Genomic DNA, 15,076 nt, shown 5'->3' with positions numbered 1-15,076 from the left:
GTTTAAGACTAATGTAATAGTAGTTGGTTTGCATGGACTATCGAATTTTTATTAATATTGTTATTTATAGTTTTTGTAGTTGTTATACCTTAAATGCAATTTCCTAAATGTCATATTGTTCAATTGATAATTTATAGATTTAGTTAATATGTTTTCGGGTATATGATAAATTTATCATTAATAAAAAATTTTAAATATTTTTATTTAATGAAGATAAAATACATACATTAAAAATTTGAATATTTATATTTTCAATAAAAACTTTTCACTAATAACAAGTTTATCGTATGATCTTAAAAATTACTATACATGTTAGCTAAATTCATAATTTATTTTAGATAAAGAAACTAAATATATAATAACCTAAGTTCATTATATTAATAAAGTCATGTATTAATAAATCTAAAAATATTATGTTTGGAAAATATTAAAATAATTTTGGTGATTATCTTTATTATTTTCAAATAATATTTATATTCATTAAATTTTAGGATATTTCTATCAGTATTGTAAAAGTTGTTCTCATTTAAAATTGGTTTAATTATTCTGTTGGTCCTTATAATTTTGTGAAATTTTCAATTAGGTCCTTATATGTTTTTTCTTTTTAATTTGATCCCTATACCAAATTTTTTTTTTTCAATTAAGTCCCTCTTAGTTAGGGGTGGCAAACGGGTCTAAACCCGCCGGGCCGCCCCGCGTAACCCGCCGAAAAAGGCGGGTCAGGCTGGAAATTGGGACCGCCAAATAGCAAAAACCCGCCTAACCCGCACCGCTTAAACTGCGAGCTTTGGCGGGGCGGGGCGGGCTTCCCCGCCGGGCTTAGTGTTTTTTTAGTGAGGGGGTATTTTTACAATTTTTTGGCCAAAACCTAACTTCTCCCAACCTAACTTACAAGAGTATGAAGATAAAAATTGAGTGGTTTGGATTATGTTTATGTTATTTTGGAGACAATATTTATAATTATGTTTTAAATTATGTTTATTTTGCTTTGGAGAGAATATTTATATTTATGTTTTGGATGAAAACTTGGTTTATAATTATGTTTATTAGATATTTATAATTACAAAGATTTTATTGTTTATGAATATAAAAAATATAATTTTTTATGCCTTTAGAAATTATAATAGTTAAAAGTAAAAAATAGAAGAGATTTTTTTATATCTTTATATATATTATTTAATAGTTAAAAGTAAAAAAAAAAGGGTATTTGGCGGGCTTAGCCCGCCGGCCCGCCAGCCCGCCGTTAGGCGGGGCGGGCTAGGATTTTGGGACCGCCTCACTAGGCGGGGCGGGGCGGGGCGGGCTTTCCCGCTTGCCACCCCTACTCTTAGTAGTAATTGGCTTAATTTTATAGGGACCCAACTAAAAAAAAAGAATTGGTACAGGAACCTAAATAAAAAGAAAAAAAAGTGTAAGAATCTAATTAAAAAAAAAATTTGGACAAGAACTCAATTAAAAGAAAAAAAAGTATAGAATAAAATCTGTATTATTAATTAAAATTCTGATTATTATCTGAGTTGAGAAACTAATTTAATTAAAAATTTTGTGTAAGGATATTCTATTTTCACAAGTGTAATAAAAATAAAATTTTTACAATCTATATATATTTATATATTATAATAATTATACAGTGAATATAAAAAATAAAATTGCCTTTAACAACAGAATCTATGTTTGTAATTGTTTTGGTTTTTTTTTTTAATTATTATTAGTGTTAGTGGTATTGTTCATATTGTTATCGATTAATATTGTGCAAGAAAAAAAATGACATGAAATTATACATATAATTTCTATACACAAATGGACATTTCAATTTGATATTATTAAATGTAAATATTAAAAAAAAATGAACTTATTGGGCTTGGACTAGTAAAATAATACAAGTAGAAACAAATCAAACAATTAAACAAATAATCTCGCATAGATTAGTCCTTGACCTACTGAGTTATAATCTCGCGATGGATTAGTCTTGACCTACCGGTTGGAGGATACCGTGGAAAACAAAAAAAACAAATAATCTCGAACAAGCTTGATACTACCCTCACTCTCTCGGGTAGAGAGCACTCTTCCATTTTACGATACTCTCCTTCATTGCAAGAATGTTATCATTGTTCTCATTCTAACGAATAATGTTAAGGTATGCTCTTCAAATCCCAAATTCTGTTTCCCACTCTGCTCTCCGTCTTTGCTTCCCTTCAACTTCATCCCTACACTCTCACTCTCATCCCCAATCGCTTGATGAAGCTGTTGATTCCTTCACTCGCATGCTCTCTATGCGTCGTACTCCTCCCATCATCCAATTTAACAAGATTTTGGGATCCCTTTCCAAGACGAAGCATTTCCACGCTGCCGTTTCCTTTTTCAGCAATTGCAAGCCAGAGGAATCGCTCCCGACTTATTTACTTTGAGCATCGTAATTAATTGTTGTTGCGGCATGGGTCGTATGACGCTTGCTTTCTCTGTATTGGCCAAGATTTTCAGGACGGGTTTTCAGCCTGATACCATAACATTGAATACACTCATTAAAGGTCTCTCTCTCTCTCTGGTAAGGTTGAAAAAGCACTGCACTTTCATGACAGAGTGCTGCTGGCTCATGGATTTCACTTCGACCAAGTCACTTATGGGACGTTGATCAACGGGCTCTGTAAGACCGGGCATACATCAGCTGCTATTCAAGTGTTGAGAAAGATCCCACGGTATGGCATTGCTCCTGATGTCGTCATGTACAACGCAATTATTGATAGCTTGTGCAAGGTTACGCTTGTAAGTGATGCTTTTCATTTATACTCTGAAATGCTTGCTAAGGGAATCTCTCCCGATGTTATCACGTACAACACTCTAAGATTGTGCCTTGCGGGCCAACTTAAGGAAGCCATTGATTTACTAAATCATATGATTCTCATCAACATTACTCCAGATGTTCATACCTATAGTACTTTGATGGATGGGCTATGCAAGGAAGGAAAGATCAAAGATGCTAAGAATGTGTTGGCTATGATGATTAAAGATGGTGTGAAACCAGATGTGGTTACTTATAATTGTTTAATGGATGGGTATTGCTTGGTTAATGAGGTCAATAAGGCAAAATTTGTATTCAACACAATGGCCCAAAGTAGAGTGTCACTTGATGTTCAAAGTTACAGTATCATGATTAATGGCTTGTGCAAGAGTAAAATGGTCGATGAAGCCTTGAATCTCTTTGAAGAAATGCGTTGTAAATACTTGGTTCCAAACACGGTAACTTACAACACTCTTATTGATGGCTTGAGCAAATCGAAGAGAATCTCTTGTGCTTTGGAGATTCTTGTCGAGATGCATGATAGAGGTCAACCTGCTACTGTAGTCACTTACAGTTCCTTATTGGATGCGATGTTCAAAAACCAACAACTTGACAAGGCACTTATGTTATTCAATCAAATGAAAGAGTGTGGCATTGATCCAGATATATGTACATACAACATACTTATAGATGGCCTGTGCAAAAGTGGAAGATTCGAAAATGCAAAAGAGATTTTTCAAGATCTTTCAATTAAAGGCTGTTCTCCAAATGTGAGGACTTACAATATTATGATCAATGGGCTCTGCAAAGAGGGCTTGTTTGAAGAAGCATTAGCCCTGCTGTTGGAAATGGAACACAATGGTTGCTTAACAGATGCTGTGACTTTTGAAACTGTTATTCGTGCTTTGTTTGAAAAAGATGAGAATGACATGGCAGAGAAACTTCTTCGGGAAATGGTTGCTAGAGGCTTATTGAATTGATAAAAAAAAGGGTAATATACATCAACTCAATTTGAAATTACGTCTCATTGTTGCTGAATATGTATCATGGTTCTGTAAATTCGTATCATGGTTCTGTAAATTCTGTGTCTGTTGGGTCAGAGGACTTTGGCAATGCCATAACATCAATCAATTTTCCACTTTCGATTTTTGCAATTGCTATTAACCTTTTTAATTCCACTACTTTATTGATTCTTTAGATGATATTCTTAGATATAGCTTATAGATTTAGTGTTTAAAGTCTCTTTATAGCAATGGAGTGTTTTTTACTGTTATTCTATGAGATCATATATTATCATGCTACAAACTAAGCAAAACTAAAAAGATTGAAAATTTTGTTTTGTTGTTTGTTTTCTGCTATTCAGTTGTGCAACTTATTTTTCCGTATCTTTGTAGGTACTGCATATATATATATATATATCGAAATAATTCGTATCACTGTTTTATCATAAGCAACCACGAGCTATTGTTTATTTGATTAAATCCTCCGGGAATTGTTGTAAAAGGAAATTTAAGTAGGTACTAAGTATTTATTCTTAGGCTATATAGTTTTCACTTCCATCTTAAAAATAAAATCCACTTCTAGAATGCATGTCCCCTCTTTTCATCAACCTAAGCAACATTGAGTCAAGGTTAATATGGTTCAGTTATCTCAAAACTTGTGGCCATTTTCTTAATTAATGCTACTCAATTGTATTGCTTGGAAATTGCTTCTGCTGAAAATTTGTACATTATGAAATACATTTTAGGAGAATGTTTTTCTGTTAATTCTTAGATAAATGACCTCATTATTTCTTGTTCAGACATTACTCCATTGTCTCTTAAGTCTCTGTTTATTAGCATTTTAAAAGAAGTTACTGACTTGGAGTTTTGTTATGTGGTGTTGTGATGGGGGTGTTAAAAGTGAAACAATATAGAATTCTTTGGAATTGCAGTTGATTTTATTTGGTGAATTTCTTTGCATAATTATTGTATTTATTTATTTATTTACTTTCAATCAGATGGGTAAATACCAATCCACCGTGTTATATGTATAAATTTAATTGGCTTTATATTAGTCCAAACTATGTTGAAGCTCTCTAGTGTGAATTTTCCTTTATACTTCGATTTCTATTCGGCCTATTCGGAATAAATTGTGAGACACTAGAATTCTTCAGAATCATACTCACTGGATTTTAAACTTCAAAATTCACTTTTCTCATGAAACTCAAACAACAATCACTTCATCTCAAACGGATAAAATATTGATGTTGCTATAAACTTTGCAAAGTCAATCTTTGCATTATAATTATGTTCTTCATTTATATACTTCCATGCTAACTTGTGTGGTTCGTGCTGCATAAAACAGTACTCCAAATAAACATTTGTTACTGCAAAGGGCATAATTTTGCTGTATGGTAAGAGTATATGAATATACAATGTGTTTCGGATATTGCAAGTTTATCAACAAGAAGATATCTCTGTCATCAAGAGTTGTTTCAGACTCTACAGAAAGGGAAAATTTTAATATAGTTAACCAATTCTTTGTTCATTTTCACTGAATAGTATTATTTATTTATTTTTTCAGTTTTCGTTATGCAATCTGCAATGGAGTTCTTTTCAGGTTCTACCATTTGTAGGCACAGGTAATTTAACTTTTATGTCATTGAGAAGTTGCGGTTCTACCTTGGAGCAGAAGAAAAAATTGATGGTGCTGGTAATTATTGGCGCTATAAATAGTGACCGCTAGTATATTTAATATTTAATATTTATTATGAAATGTAAATATAAAATTTACTAATATTATATGATAATTTTTGTGTAAATATTATATGATAATTTGTTATTTATTGTTAATTTTCTAGTATTAGTTCCTGCAAAATTTCATAGGTTAAGTTTCAACTAATCAATTTATAAGAAGTTATTATATTGTACATGTAACTAATTTTTTATTTTATTGAATTTGAATTATATTGTTAATTGTTGTCTTATATATTATTGAATTTGAATTAAATAGTAATGTCAGGTGACTTCTAGTCTAGTTAATACAATATATTTCTAGTTATGCAAGAAAGAACACAATACTTGAGTGTCTTTCGTCTCCACTACCTCAATATATCAAATCTATTAAAATCTTTTGTTACATGATCTTTCAGATACCTATCAATCTCATTCTTATTGAGTTCACTTGGTTTTATTTTCTGTGTTTGCTTCCATTTTCTCAAAGGATCTTCAATCATAATGCTATTATTGTCACTTATCTCTAAATTAGAATTTGGTTTAATATCTAAAAAAAACTTAGCATTTTGAGTGATCGCTAATTTTGCCTCCAAATACTAATTTTTCCTGCACATATTCTTCTAATTCCTAATTTTCAACAATCATCATTCAATCATAATTTTTCTCTCCAAATAAATTTTTTTTTATCACCATCATTCAACAATGGCGAACACTTTCAGGACTCCAATAATAGTACTACACCTCCAGCATCTTTGTACTTTAGGCTATCACCTAAACACAAGAATATACAATGTTATGATAAAGGTGAAAATGAACAAGCACTGAAATATCTTCATGAAATGATTGTTAGAGGCTTATTGAAAAGACAATAGGAGAAATAAATCAACTCAAATTAATAAATTTTCTGTTGTCAAAATTTGTACAGAACTTGGTGAATTTTATATCTATTGGGTTGGAGGATTTGGGAAATGCCATGAACTCACTATCACCTTGATTTTGGTTATCTCACTGTTGTTGAATTAATTTTGAACTTGTGTTATTGGCTGATTTTTTACTCTTTGTTACCATGGCTATCATGCATCCTGTTTTGGTGAATATTCCTAGTTGTAACTGTGCTTAAGATTTCTTGATAGTAATTAAGAGCTCATGAATGGTCTGATGAGCAACTGTGCTTTATTTGACTAAATCTTCCTAGAATTCTTCTAAAAGATATGCGGTGGCAAGATTAATGACATGGATATATGATTTTCACTGCCGTCTTTAAAACAAATACATCTACTAAATGCATGACCCCACTTTTTTTGGTTGACAATTTCAACATTTTGTTATTTTTCAAAATCTGATCACAGCTGAAGAAACCTGTATACAAAGTATGTGATTACACTTAATTTTTCAAGGAAAAAAAAGAGGGGCTGTGCAAGAAGGAATTTCTAGGAATTTGTCTACTATGGTTCAAATATGAATTATCTTAAAACCTTTGTGCTTTTCATAATTAATATTACTCAGCTGTAATTCTTAGAATCAATTGAAAATATGTACATTATGTTTATTTTCATAATTAATGTTACTCGGCAGTTAATGCTTGGTTGAATTATTTCATTATTTCTCGTTAAAAAATCCTATATAGGGATTATTATATTGTTCTTGTTTAAAATCATGTTGAAAAGCTTTTATTATTAAAACATGGTTTGGAGATTTGTTGTCTGTTATTAGCTACACCTGTCACAAAAGATTTGGGGATTCTAATTCCAAGTACAATTGTTTCTACACCTGTTTCTTTGGGTTTTCTAAATCTTCTCTGCAGTGATGATTGGGGTTAGAATAAAGAATTAAAAGTGAAACAATGTTGTAGAGTTTGAAATTGCATTTCTTTTTGAAGAATATCTTTGAATATCAAAAGTTGAACTCTGCTTAAGTGCTGATTAACTTATTTCATGAAACTGATATGAACTTGAATTGGTGGTTGAATATTTTGGATTCTTGACATTTTCATCTTTGTTCCATGCTTACTGATTGCTAGGTGCACGCAAGCATGTTAAGTTGCAGCATGGCAAAGACAATATTGAAGTTCTCTAGTATGAATTTTCCTTTATACTTGGATTTCAGTTTGTCCATTTGATTTAATATTTTCTCAGCATATTTGATTTCTAGTTGAACACACCATTGGATTTTAAGCTTCAAAATCAGTTTTGGATGGAAGTGAATAATAGCTACTTACTTTCACAAAAAGCACTCTTCAGACTGCACTAATAAACATAAAATGAATTGATTTTGTTAAAAATCACTCTCAGACTGCACTAATACCAACTTAACTAACTATTTTGTTAAAAGTATTATTATATAATATAATATTTTTTTAAAATATGTGAAATTTAATTTTTTGACTTTATTTAATATGTATAACGTAAGTTACACATACCAAGTTCATTTTTATAAATTTGTCTTATTTATTGACTTTTTCTATATATTAGTTTACCGTCAGAAAAAAAATAATCTTTATGCATGAATAATGCTATGGTATGGCGGCTAATGCAACTATAGAAACTGATATTTGTATTGGAAAAGGTTTTAGAATTTAACACTATTTTTGTCAATAAATTAAGTAATAATAATTAAATAAAAAGTTAGATTATATAAAGTCGAGAAATTAAATTTATTTTGATAAAAATTTAGATTATATAATAATATTTTTAATAAAAGTAGTTAGTTAATAAGTTTTAAATATAATAATTTAATTATTTGTCGAATAATATAAAATAAAATTTAATTATTTTATATTTTTATATTACAGTTTAAAATATTATTTTAATATTATAAAAATATTCATATTTTTTGTATTTATATATTTTATATTTATTTATTTAAAAATAAAAAATTATGTTATCATTTTAAGACATATTTATTTATATATTAAAATATTCTATATTTATTAAAATTTATTAATATTATTTTTTATATTAATTTTAATTTTTTTATAATAAAAGCTGATGATTTATGTAAATGTGACGAATTTAATACACTACACAAAGTTGTTATGTCCTTTTTACACGGTGGCTGTCACAATATTTCTATATTGTTTGGAGTTTTAAACTCCATCAAATTTTAGAAAGAAAACTGCTTACTTAGTTTAATCATAAATGCATATTGATAAGATCATTAAGCAATTAACATATTCTTCTTGTAAAACTACAAACATATTAATTATAATTTCTAAAATATATTTTCAATAAAATGGCAATTATGATTACTATGGAGATTTTTTTTATGACTTACTATTGGGAATTTAACATGTTGTATTGGTATATAAGTTAAGATTGTTAAATTCGTTTATAAATTCTATTTAATTAATAATTTTTATTTTTATTTATTTTAATTATTTATTTGATATTATAATTATCTCATAAAGCTTGTCTTATATATATTTTTTGTTCATTTATAGCATCATGATTTTAAAAATTAACTATATTATAACATACCATTTATTTAAGATATATATATAAATATATATTAGGAATAGAATTAATATTATTTTAAAGTATTATTTTAAATTAATTTATCAAAAGATACTTCAAAAGAAATTAAAGAAGATATTGAAAACAAATTTAGATGCATTGAGGTACTGTATAATTTTTTTTTAAAGATTATATTGGAGATATTTAATTTAAGTTATTAGTTGAATATAATTTTAGATTTTTATAGTTAAAACTAAATTTAAAAATAATTTTAAGTAAGTAGTCACAAATCAAAGAGTAGAATAATATTACATTATCGTCAGATTTGTAACTAGAATTGTTGCTTCTAATGTTTAATCCATGAAGTTAGGGTGTAATCGGATTAGTTTGGGTTGGATTTGGAAAAAATTGAAAACTAAACTGATTAAATTTGATCGCTTTAAAATGGATCTGATAAATATATTTTTGTGACTAAACCTGAACCGATCATATCATATTGCATTAATTTAAATATCGAATTAGAATTAGATTTATAACAAAAAAAAATAACAAGAAAGAAAAGGAAAAAAATATTTGCAACGAAAAAAATAAGAATAAAAAGAAAAAAAATATGAATGATGGTTGAAGTTTGATTAAAATTAAATAAAAATTATATAAATTGTATATTTTTATTTTAGGTCAGGTCGGTCCAACCTCTAAAAAAAGATTTTGTAAAATTTAAAGTTTTTTTTTTTATTTTTTTAATGAAGTTAGCGGGCTAATTTTTTTTTATATTGGAGGAGTGTGTGAGTTGTGCTTGGTTATGGTGTATACAGGTGTTAGACACAGGTGTGGGACAGGGAGAAATCGGACCGTCCGAGTTCTTTGTTAAAAAATTCGTTGACTACAAATCGGACCGTTCGATTAGTTTTTGTTTTTGTTTTTTTTTATTTAAAATCAAATCGGACCCTCCGTTTACACTTTTTGTTTTTTTTTCTTTAACTGAAAACGGACCCTCTGTTTACAAGTTTTGTTTTTTTAATTTTTCCCTTAAAATAAAACGGACCCTCCGTTTTTGGATTTTTCTTTTTTTTTTTAAAAAATTAAAACGGACCCCCCGAGTTTTATTAAAAAAATATTTTTTTTGTAGATTTCCTCTAATCGAACCGTCCGAGTTCCTTACTCTAAATCCCTCAGTCCGATTTCAGCCCCTGACACCACATGCAGAAAAAGCACCCCTATTCTCCATAATGCTGTATCACCCCATACATTCTTCCATATTAAAAATAATTAGCGGGGATTCTAGATTTCTTTTAAAAAAAATATTTTTGTCTCAATCTTATATCTTGTCCTCTTTAAAAAATATTAGAGAGTAAGTTTGTTTAATTAAATTATGTATATAAATTACTTAAATCATATTTATTTTTTTATTTAAATTTCAATAATAATTTTAAAAATACTTTTTATTTTTGTGAATAATATTCTCTTTATAATACTTAAATAAATAAATTTTTTATTATATATTTATGTTTACTTTTATAAATGGTTATTTAAATAAGAAGATACAAAACAAAGAAAAAAAAAATTACAAGTGTGATTTAATATGTATAGTATAATAAAAATAAATTTTAAGTGTAATGGGATGAACTAAATATAAATAATTAAAATTAAGATACAAAATGTTTAAGATAATTCATTTTTAAAATTAAAAAAAAATTAATAATTAAATTCATTCTTTTATACGAGATATTCATTTTATGTTATATACTATACATATAAATTTAGCTTTTCCAAATTAAAGTTAAATTCATAAATATTTTTAAATAATTAATGGCATAGAGTTTTTTTTCTCTTTTAATATGCTTACATAAAATAAATGGTATTTTGATCTTTTTGTTTTAATATATTTAAATAATATTAATACTAAAAGAATATTTTTCTTTTTAATTAAATAAATTTTAAATTAAAATTAAATAATTTTAATCTTAAAGGATATTTTTTAGTCTTTTAAAATTAATACTAAAAATATATTTTGATTTTTTAATTTTTTATTTTTATTTCAATTATAATGTTATAATAATCTAATATGAGTAATATTAATTAAAAAGTATAACGAGCCCGAACTAATCCAAATTCCAAAGTAAAATATTAATCTTAATCCAAACAAATTTAAATAAAAAAATATAAAATAATCATAAATGCTAATTTTTTTTAACTCTTTAAAAAGAGTTTTAATCAATGTTCTGAAAACCGGTTCGAACCGGCCGGTCGAACCGGTCGAACCGTTAACCGGACACTAAAGCGATTCGGTCAACAAAGAAAACCGCAGAAATTAATAACCGGTATTGAACCGACGAACCGGCCGGTTTTTTAAGCTGGCAGCAAAACGTCGTCGTTTTGCAATAGGGGAACCCTAATTCCCTTTTCTGTTTTCTCCTTCGTCAGTTTTCGTGCTTCGCCTTCACTGCAGCGTCCAGCCTCCAGCGTCCCAGTCCCACACTCCCACTCCCATAGCACAACACCGACGAGGCCACGAGGCCACGACCCACCACGATCCACCGGCCACCACTGTGAGAGACAGAACGCCTGAAGCACTCAACGCACCAACCTCCATCGCGCCCTCAGCAGCGTCGCCCTCAGCAGCGTCGCGCCCTCAGCAGCGTCGGGCCCTCAGCAGCGTCGCCCTCAGCAGCGTCGCGCCCTCAGCAGAGTCGCGCCCTCAGCAGCGTCAGCACGGTCAGAGCCCTCAGCCACTTCGCCGTCAGCTTCTGCCTCTGAGAGAAAGCAATAGAGAAGCAGCAGCGTTGAAGAACTGAAGTCCTCATTTCCAGGTAATTTTTTTTTTAATTTAGTTATGAACATGATTTTGTGATGAAATCTGATACTCTGTGAACTCTGTGAACAAAGAATTTTGATGAAACGCTGAGTCTCTGAAACTGTTATGACTTATGAGTGAACTGACTGAACTATGATGAAGTCATGAAACTGTGATGAAATATGAATTGATTTTGTGAATTCTGATTTTGTAAAATCTGATAGTGTGAACTCTGATTTTGTGACATGATTTTGTGATTTTGTCATTGTGAACTCTGGTTTTGTATACTCTAATTTTGAGAGATGATTTTGTGAATTGAATTCTGAATTTTTTGAACCTGAGATGTTGTTTGTATACTCTGATTTTGGAATTTGGATGTTGTTTGTTCATTTGCTGTGAATTTGAGAGTTGAGATTATTGGGTTGGATTGCTGGTAATATTTAGGTATGGAAGAAAGTATCAACCAAGACCTACCTAGGAATAATAATGCTGAAAATAATTCTGCTTCGAATGAACGTTCTCTTCCTCCCGCGAGTAGCGAAAATCAGTCACAAACTTCTAGTGTTAGGGGGAAAACTGATCCTGCTTGGAGATACGTTGCTTTACAGAATATAAATGGAAAGCCGCATTACCAATGCTTATTTTGTTTGAGTACTTTTGGTGGCGGGGGAATTAATAGAATGAAAAAGCATTTGGCGAAGATAGGTGGAGACATAAAGAAGTGTTCTAAGGTCCCGTATGATGTAGAAAAACAAATGGAAGGTTTGTTGAAAGAGATTCAGAAAAGTAAAACTAGTAAAAGGAAAGTAAGTTTCAACGAAGAGGGTACCGATGAGTGTGAGGATGCAATTGATGAAGCAATAGCGCAAGAGGAACAACAAACTCCGAGTCAGTTACCAACTAAGGAGGTTGTTGGAGGCGATCCAAAAAAGAAAGCAAAAATCATTATTCCTCCTATGTTTGCACCAAGAACAACTCCGGGAAGTCAACCAAGTCTGAAAAGCGTGTTTCAAAACAAAGAGGCGCTTCATGAAGTTGATAAGCGAGTGGCTAGATGGCTTTTGGATTGTAGGATTCCTTTCAATGCGGTTATGTCACCTTTTTTTCAAGATATGTTGGATGGTGTAGCTGGCTTTGGGCCTGGTTATAAAGGTCCTTCTTACGACTCTTTGAGGGTTAATTTATTAGCCGATCTCAAAAGGGAGTGTCAAATGGTTGTTGATAGCTATAGGTCTGCTTGGAAAGAAACTGGATGTACTCTCATGGCTGATGGTTGGACAGATCAAAGGCAAAGAACATTGATTAATTTTTTGGTTTATTGTTCGAAAGGGTTGTGCATTGTGAAATCTGTAGATGCCTCAAGTATGGTTAAAAATGCTTCTAGCTTGTGTGACTTGTTTTCAGAGGTGATTGAATGGATTGGACCTGATAATGTTGTTCATGTAGTGACCGATAATGCTGCGAATTATGTTGCTGCTGGTAGGCTTATTAATAAGAAATTTGAAAATATTCACTGGTCACCTTGTGCTGCTCATTGCTTGAATCTTATTCTAAAAGATATAAGCAGCATGCCACATATTTCTAGCCTTGCAACACGTGCTTCGAAGATTACCGTGTTTGTATATAATCATACGATGTTCTTGTCCTGGCTAAGACAAAAAGAGGATTGGAGGGAGATTGTTCGTCCAGGTGCAACTCGTTTTGCCACTGTCTTCCTCACATTGATGAGTATCTTTGAGCACAAATCGGAATTACAACAATTGGTTGTTGATACACACTTTACCGGACACAAATTAGGAAGGAGTGCTAATGGGAGAGCTGTGAGTGCAATTATCCTAGACAATAAATTTTGGGATGATTGTTTTACTGTATGCCAAATTGTGAGTCCGTTGATTAAATTGCTGAGGTTGGTAGATGCCGATGATAAACCATCATTGGGAATTGTTTATGAAGGTATGCTGAGGTCAGAAAATGGAATCAAAGAAATGTTCAAGCATAGGAAGAGTGCATATCAACCTTACACAGAGATTATCAACTCAAGATGGGACAAACATTTGAAAAAAAATCTTCACGCAGCAGCCTATTTCTTGAATCCTGATTGCTTTTTTTCTGAAAATTATAGAGAATCACCTGATGTCATGCGAGCTTTACTTGATCTTGTTACATTGCATTGCAAGGTTAATAATTTAGATTCAGTTGAGGCAATGAAAGAAATACACATATATAGAGATCGAAAGGAAAGCTTTGATAGGCCTGAAGTTGTTCCAGCTGCAAAAAAACTTCAACCTGGTAATAATATCTGTTTGATAATAAGCTTTAGTTATTTACTTATTTTATGTTTTGATTTCTTTAATTTGATAACTAATACTTGAGATATGGGATTGTAATTTATAGATGAATGGCGGAGGTTATTTGGTAGTTCTGCTCCATGTTTACAAAAAATGGCAGTTCGCATTCTTAGCCAAGCATCTGCTTCTTCAGGGTGTGAAAGGAATTGGAGTCTTTTTGATCAAATTCATACAGCAAGAAGGAATAGATTGGAGCATGATAGGCTAAGTGATATTGTGTATGTTACATATAATTTGCGTCTTAAATCCAGGTAATTTATATTTCATCCTTTCATTTCATATCATTAGATTTTGTATAGCTAATATACTAGGCTTATCATATATTGTATTTAATTTGTTAGGAATGAAAGAAAAAAAAGAAAGCAAAAGTCCCAATATGATCCAATCGATATTGAAACTATTGATAAGGTTGATTTTTGGGTGACGGAAGAGGTTGTTGAAAAAGAGCCTAATCTTCCAAGTAATATTGAAGACTTGCTTGGTGAGTATTATAGTTTATTGAACATACAATAAATTACAATAGCTTTGATCTTTAATTTATTGATAATGTGTTATATTTTCTTAGATGAGATTGATGCTGATTTAGATCAAGGTGGTGGTGGTGGTAGTACTAGTACATTTTATGCTGCACCACTTGCTTTTTCTGGTCCAAGTAGTGGAAATGAAGGTGATGAAATCAATGACGCAAATCTGCAACAAATTATGGAGGATTTTGATGGTTGATGACAAATTTGGCTCATTTTGATGCTGCTATGTTATGTTTGGTTGTTTGTTTGTTGACTTTTGAACTTTGAATTTGTATTTGAATGAGATTATAACATTTGGTTTATGTAGTACTTTTAATTTGAATGATATTTTCAAGTTTAGATTAGACTATAATTATATTTTTATGTGCTTATTTATATTTTATTTATTATTTTATTATAAAACGATTTTTACGGTTTAACCACGGTCGGACCGGTTGAACTTATGAACCAGTGAACCAG

The 15,076-nt window shown here is 30.5% G+C and overlaps 2 protein-coding genes across 2 annotated transcripts; both read left to right on the top strand.

The window, feature by feature from the left end:
- The first annotated feature begins 2,082 nt into the window (after window positions 1–2,082).
- Window positions 2,083–5,606, top strand: LOC112750918 (uncharacterized). The gene is made up of 2 exons (XM_029293286.2): window positions 2,083–3,770; window positions 5,345–5,606. The coding sequence occupies exon 1, from the start codon at window positions 2,722–2,724 to the stop codon at window positions 3,757–3,759; it is 1,038 nt and encodes a 345-aa protein (XP_029149119.1). The 5' UTR covers window positions 2,083–2,721; the 3' UTR covers window positions 3,760–3,770; window positions 5,345–5,606.
- A 6,582-nt stretch (window positions 5,607–12,188) lies between these two features.
- LOC140179369 (uncharacterized) lies at window positions 12,189–14,813 on the top strand. The gene is made up of 4 exons (XM_072218226.1): window positions 12,189–14,031; window positions 14,137–14,341; window positions 14,441–14,571; window positions 14,656–14,813. The coding sequence occupies exons 1-4, from the start codon at window positions 12,189–12,191 to the stop codon at window positions 14,811–14,813; spliced, it is 2,337 nt and encodes a 778-aa protein (XP_072074327.1).
- The last annotated feature ends 263 nt before the right edge of the window (window positions 14,814–15,076 follow it).

The sequence above is a fragment of the Arachis hypogaea genome, chromosome 15, assembly GCF_003086295.3.
Source record: "Arachis hypogaea cultivar Tifrunner chromosome 15, arahy.Tifrunner.gnm2.J5K5, whole genome shotgun sequence".
In the NCBI taxonomy this organism is placed as follows: Eukaryota; Viridiplantae; Streptophyta; class Magnoliopsida; order Fabales; family Fabaceae; genus Arachis; species Arachis hypogaea.
The sequence above is the reverse complement of the archived record's forward strand: the minus strand, read 5'-3'. Positions and strand labels throughout refer to the sequence as shown.

Excerpts from the sequence above, each read along its gene's own strand:
- LOC112750918 (XM_029293286.2), top strand. The coding sequence starts at position 2,722 with ATGTACAACGCAATTATTGATAGCTTGTGCAAGGTTACGCTTGTAAGT.
- LOC140179369 (XM_072218226.1), top strand. The coding sequence starts at position 12,189 with ATGGAAGAAAGTATCAACCAAGACCTACCTAGGAATAATAATGCTGAA. Across the intron at positions 14,032-14,136 it reads TGCAAAAAAACTTCAACCTG|ATGAATGGCGGAGGTTATTT; the intron begins GTAATAATATCT and ends TGTAATTTATAG. Across the intron at positions 14,572-14,655 it reads TAATATTGAAGACTTGCTTG|ATGAGATTGATGCTGATTTA; the intron begins GTGAGTATTATA and ends ATATTTTCTTAG.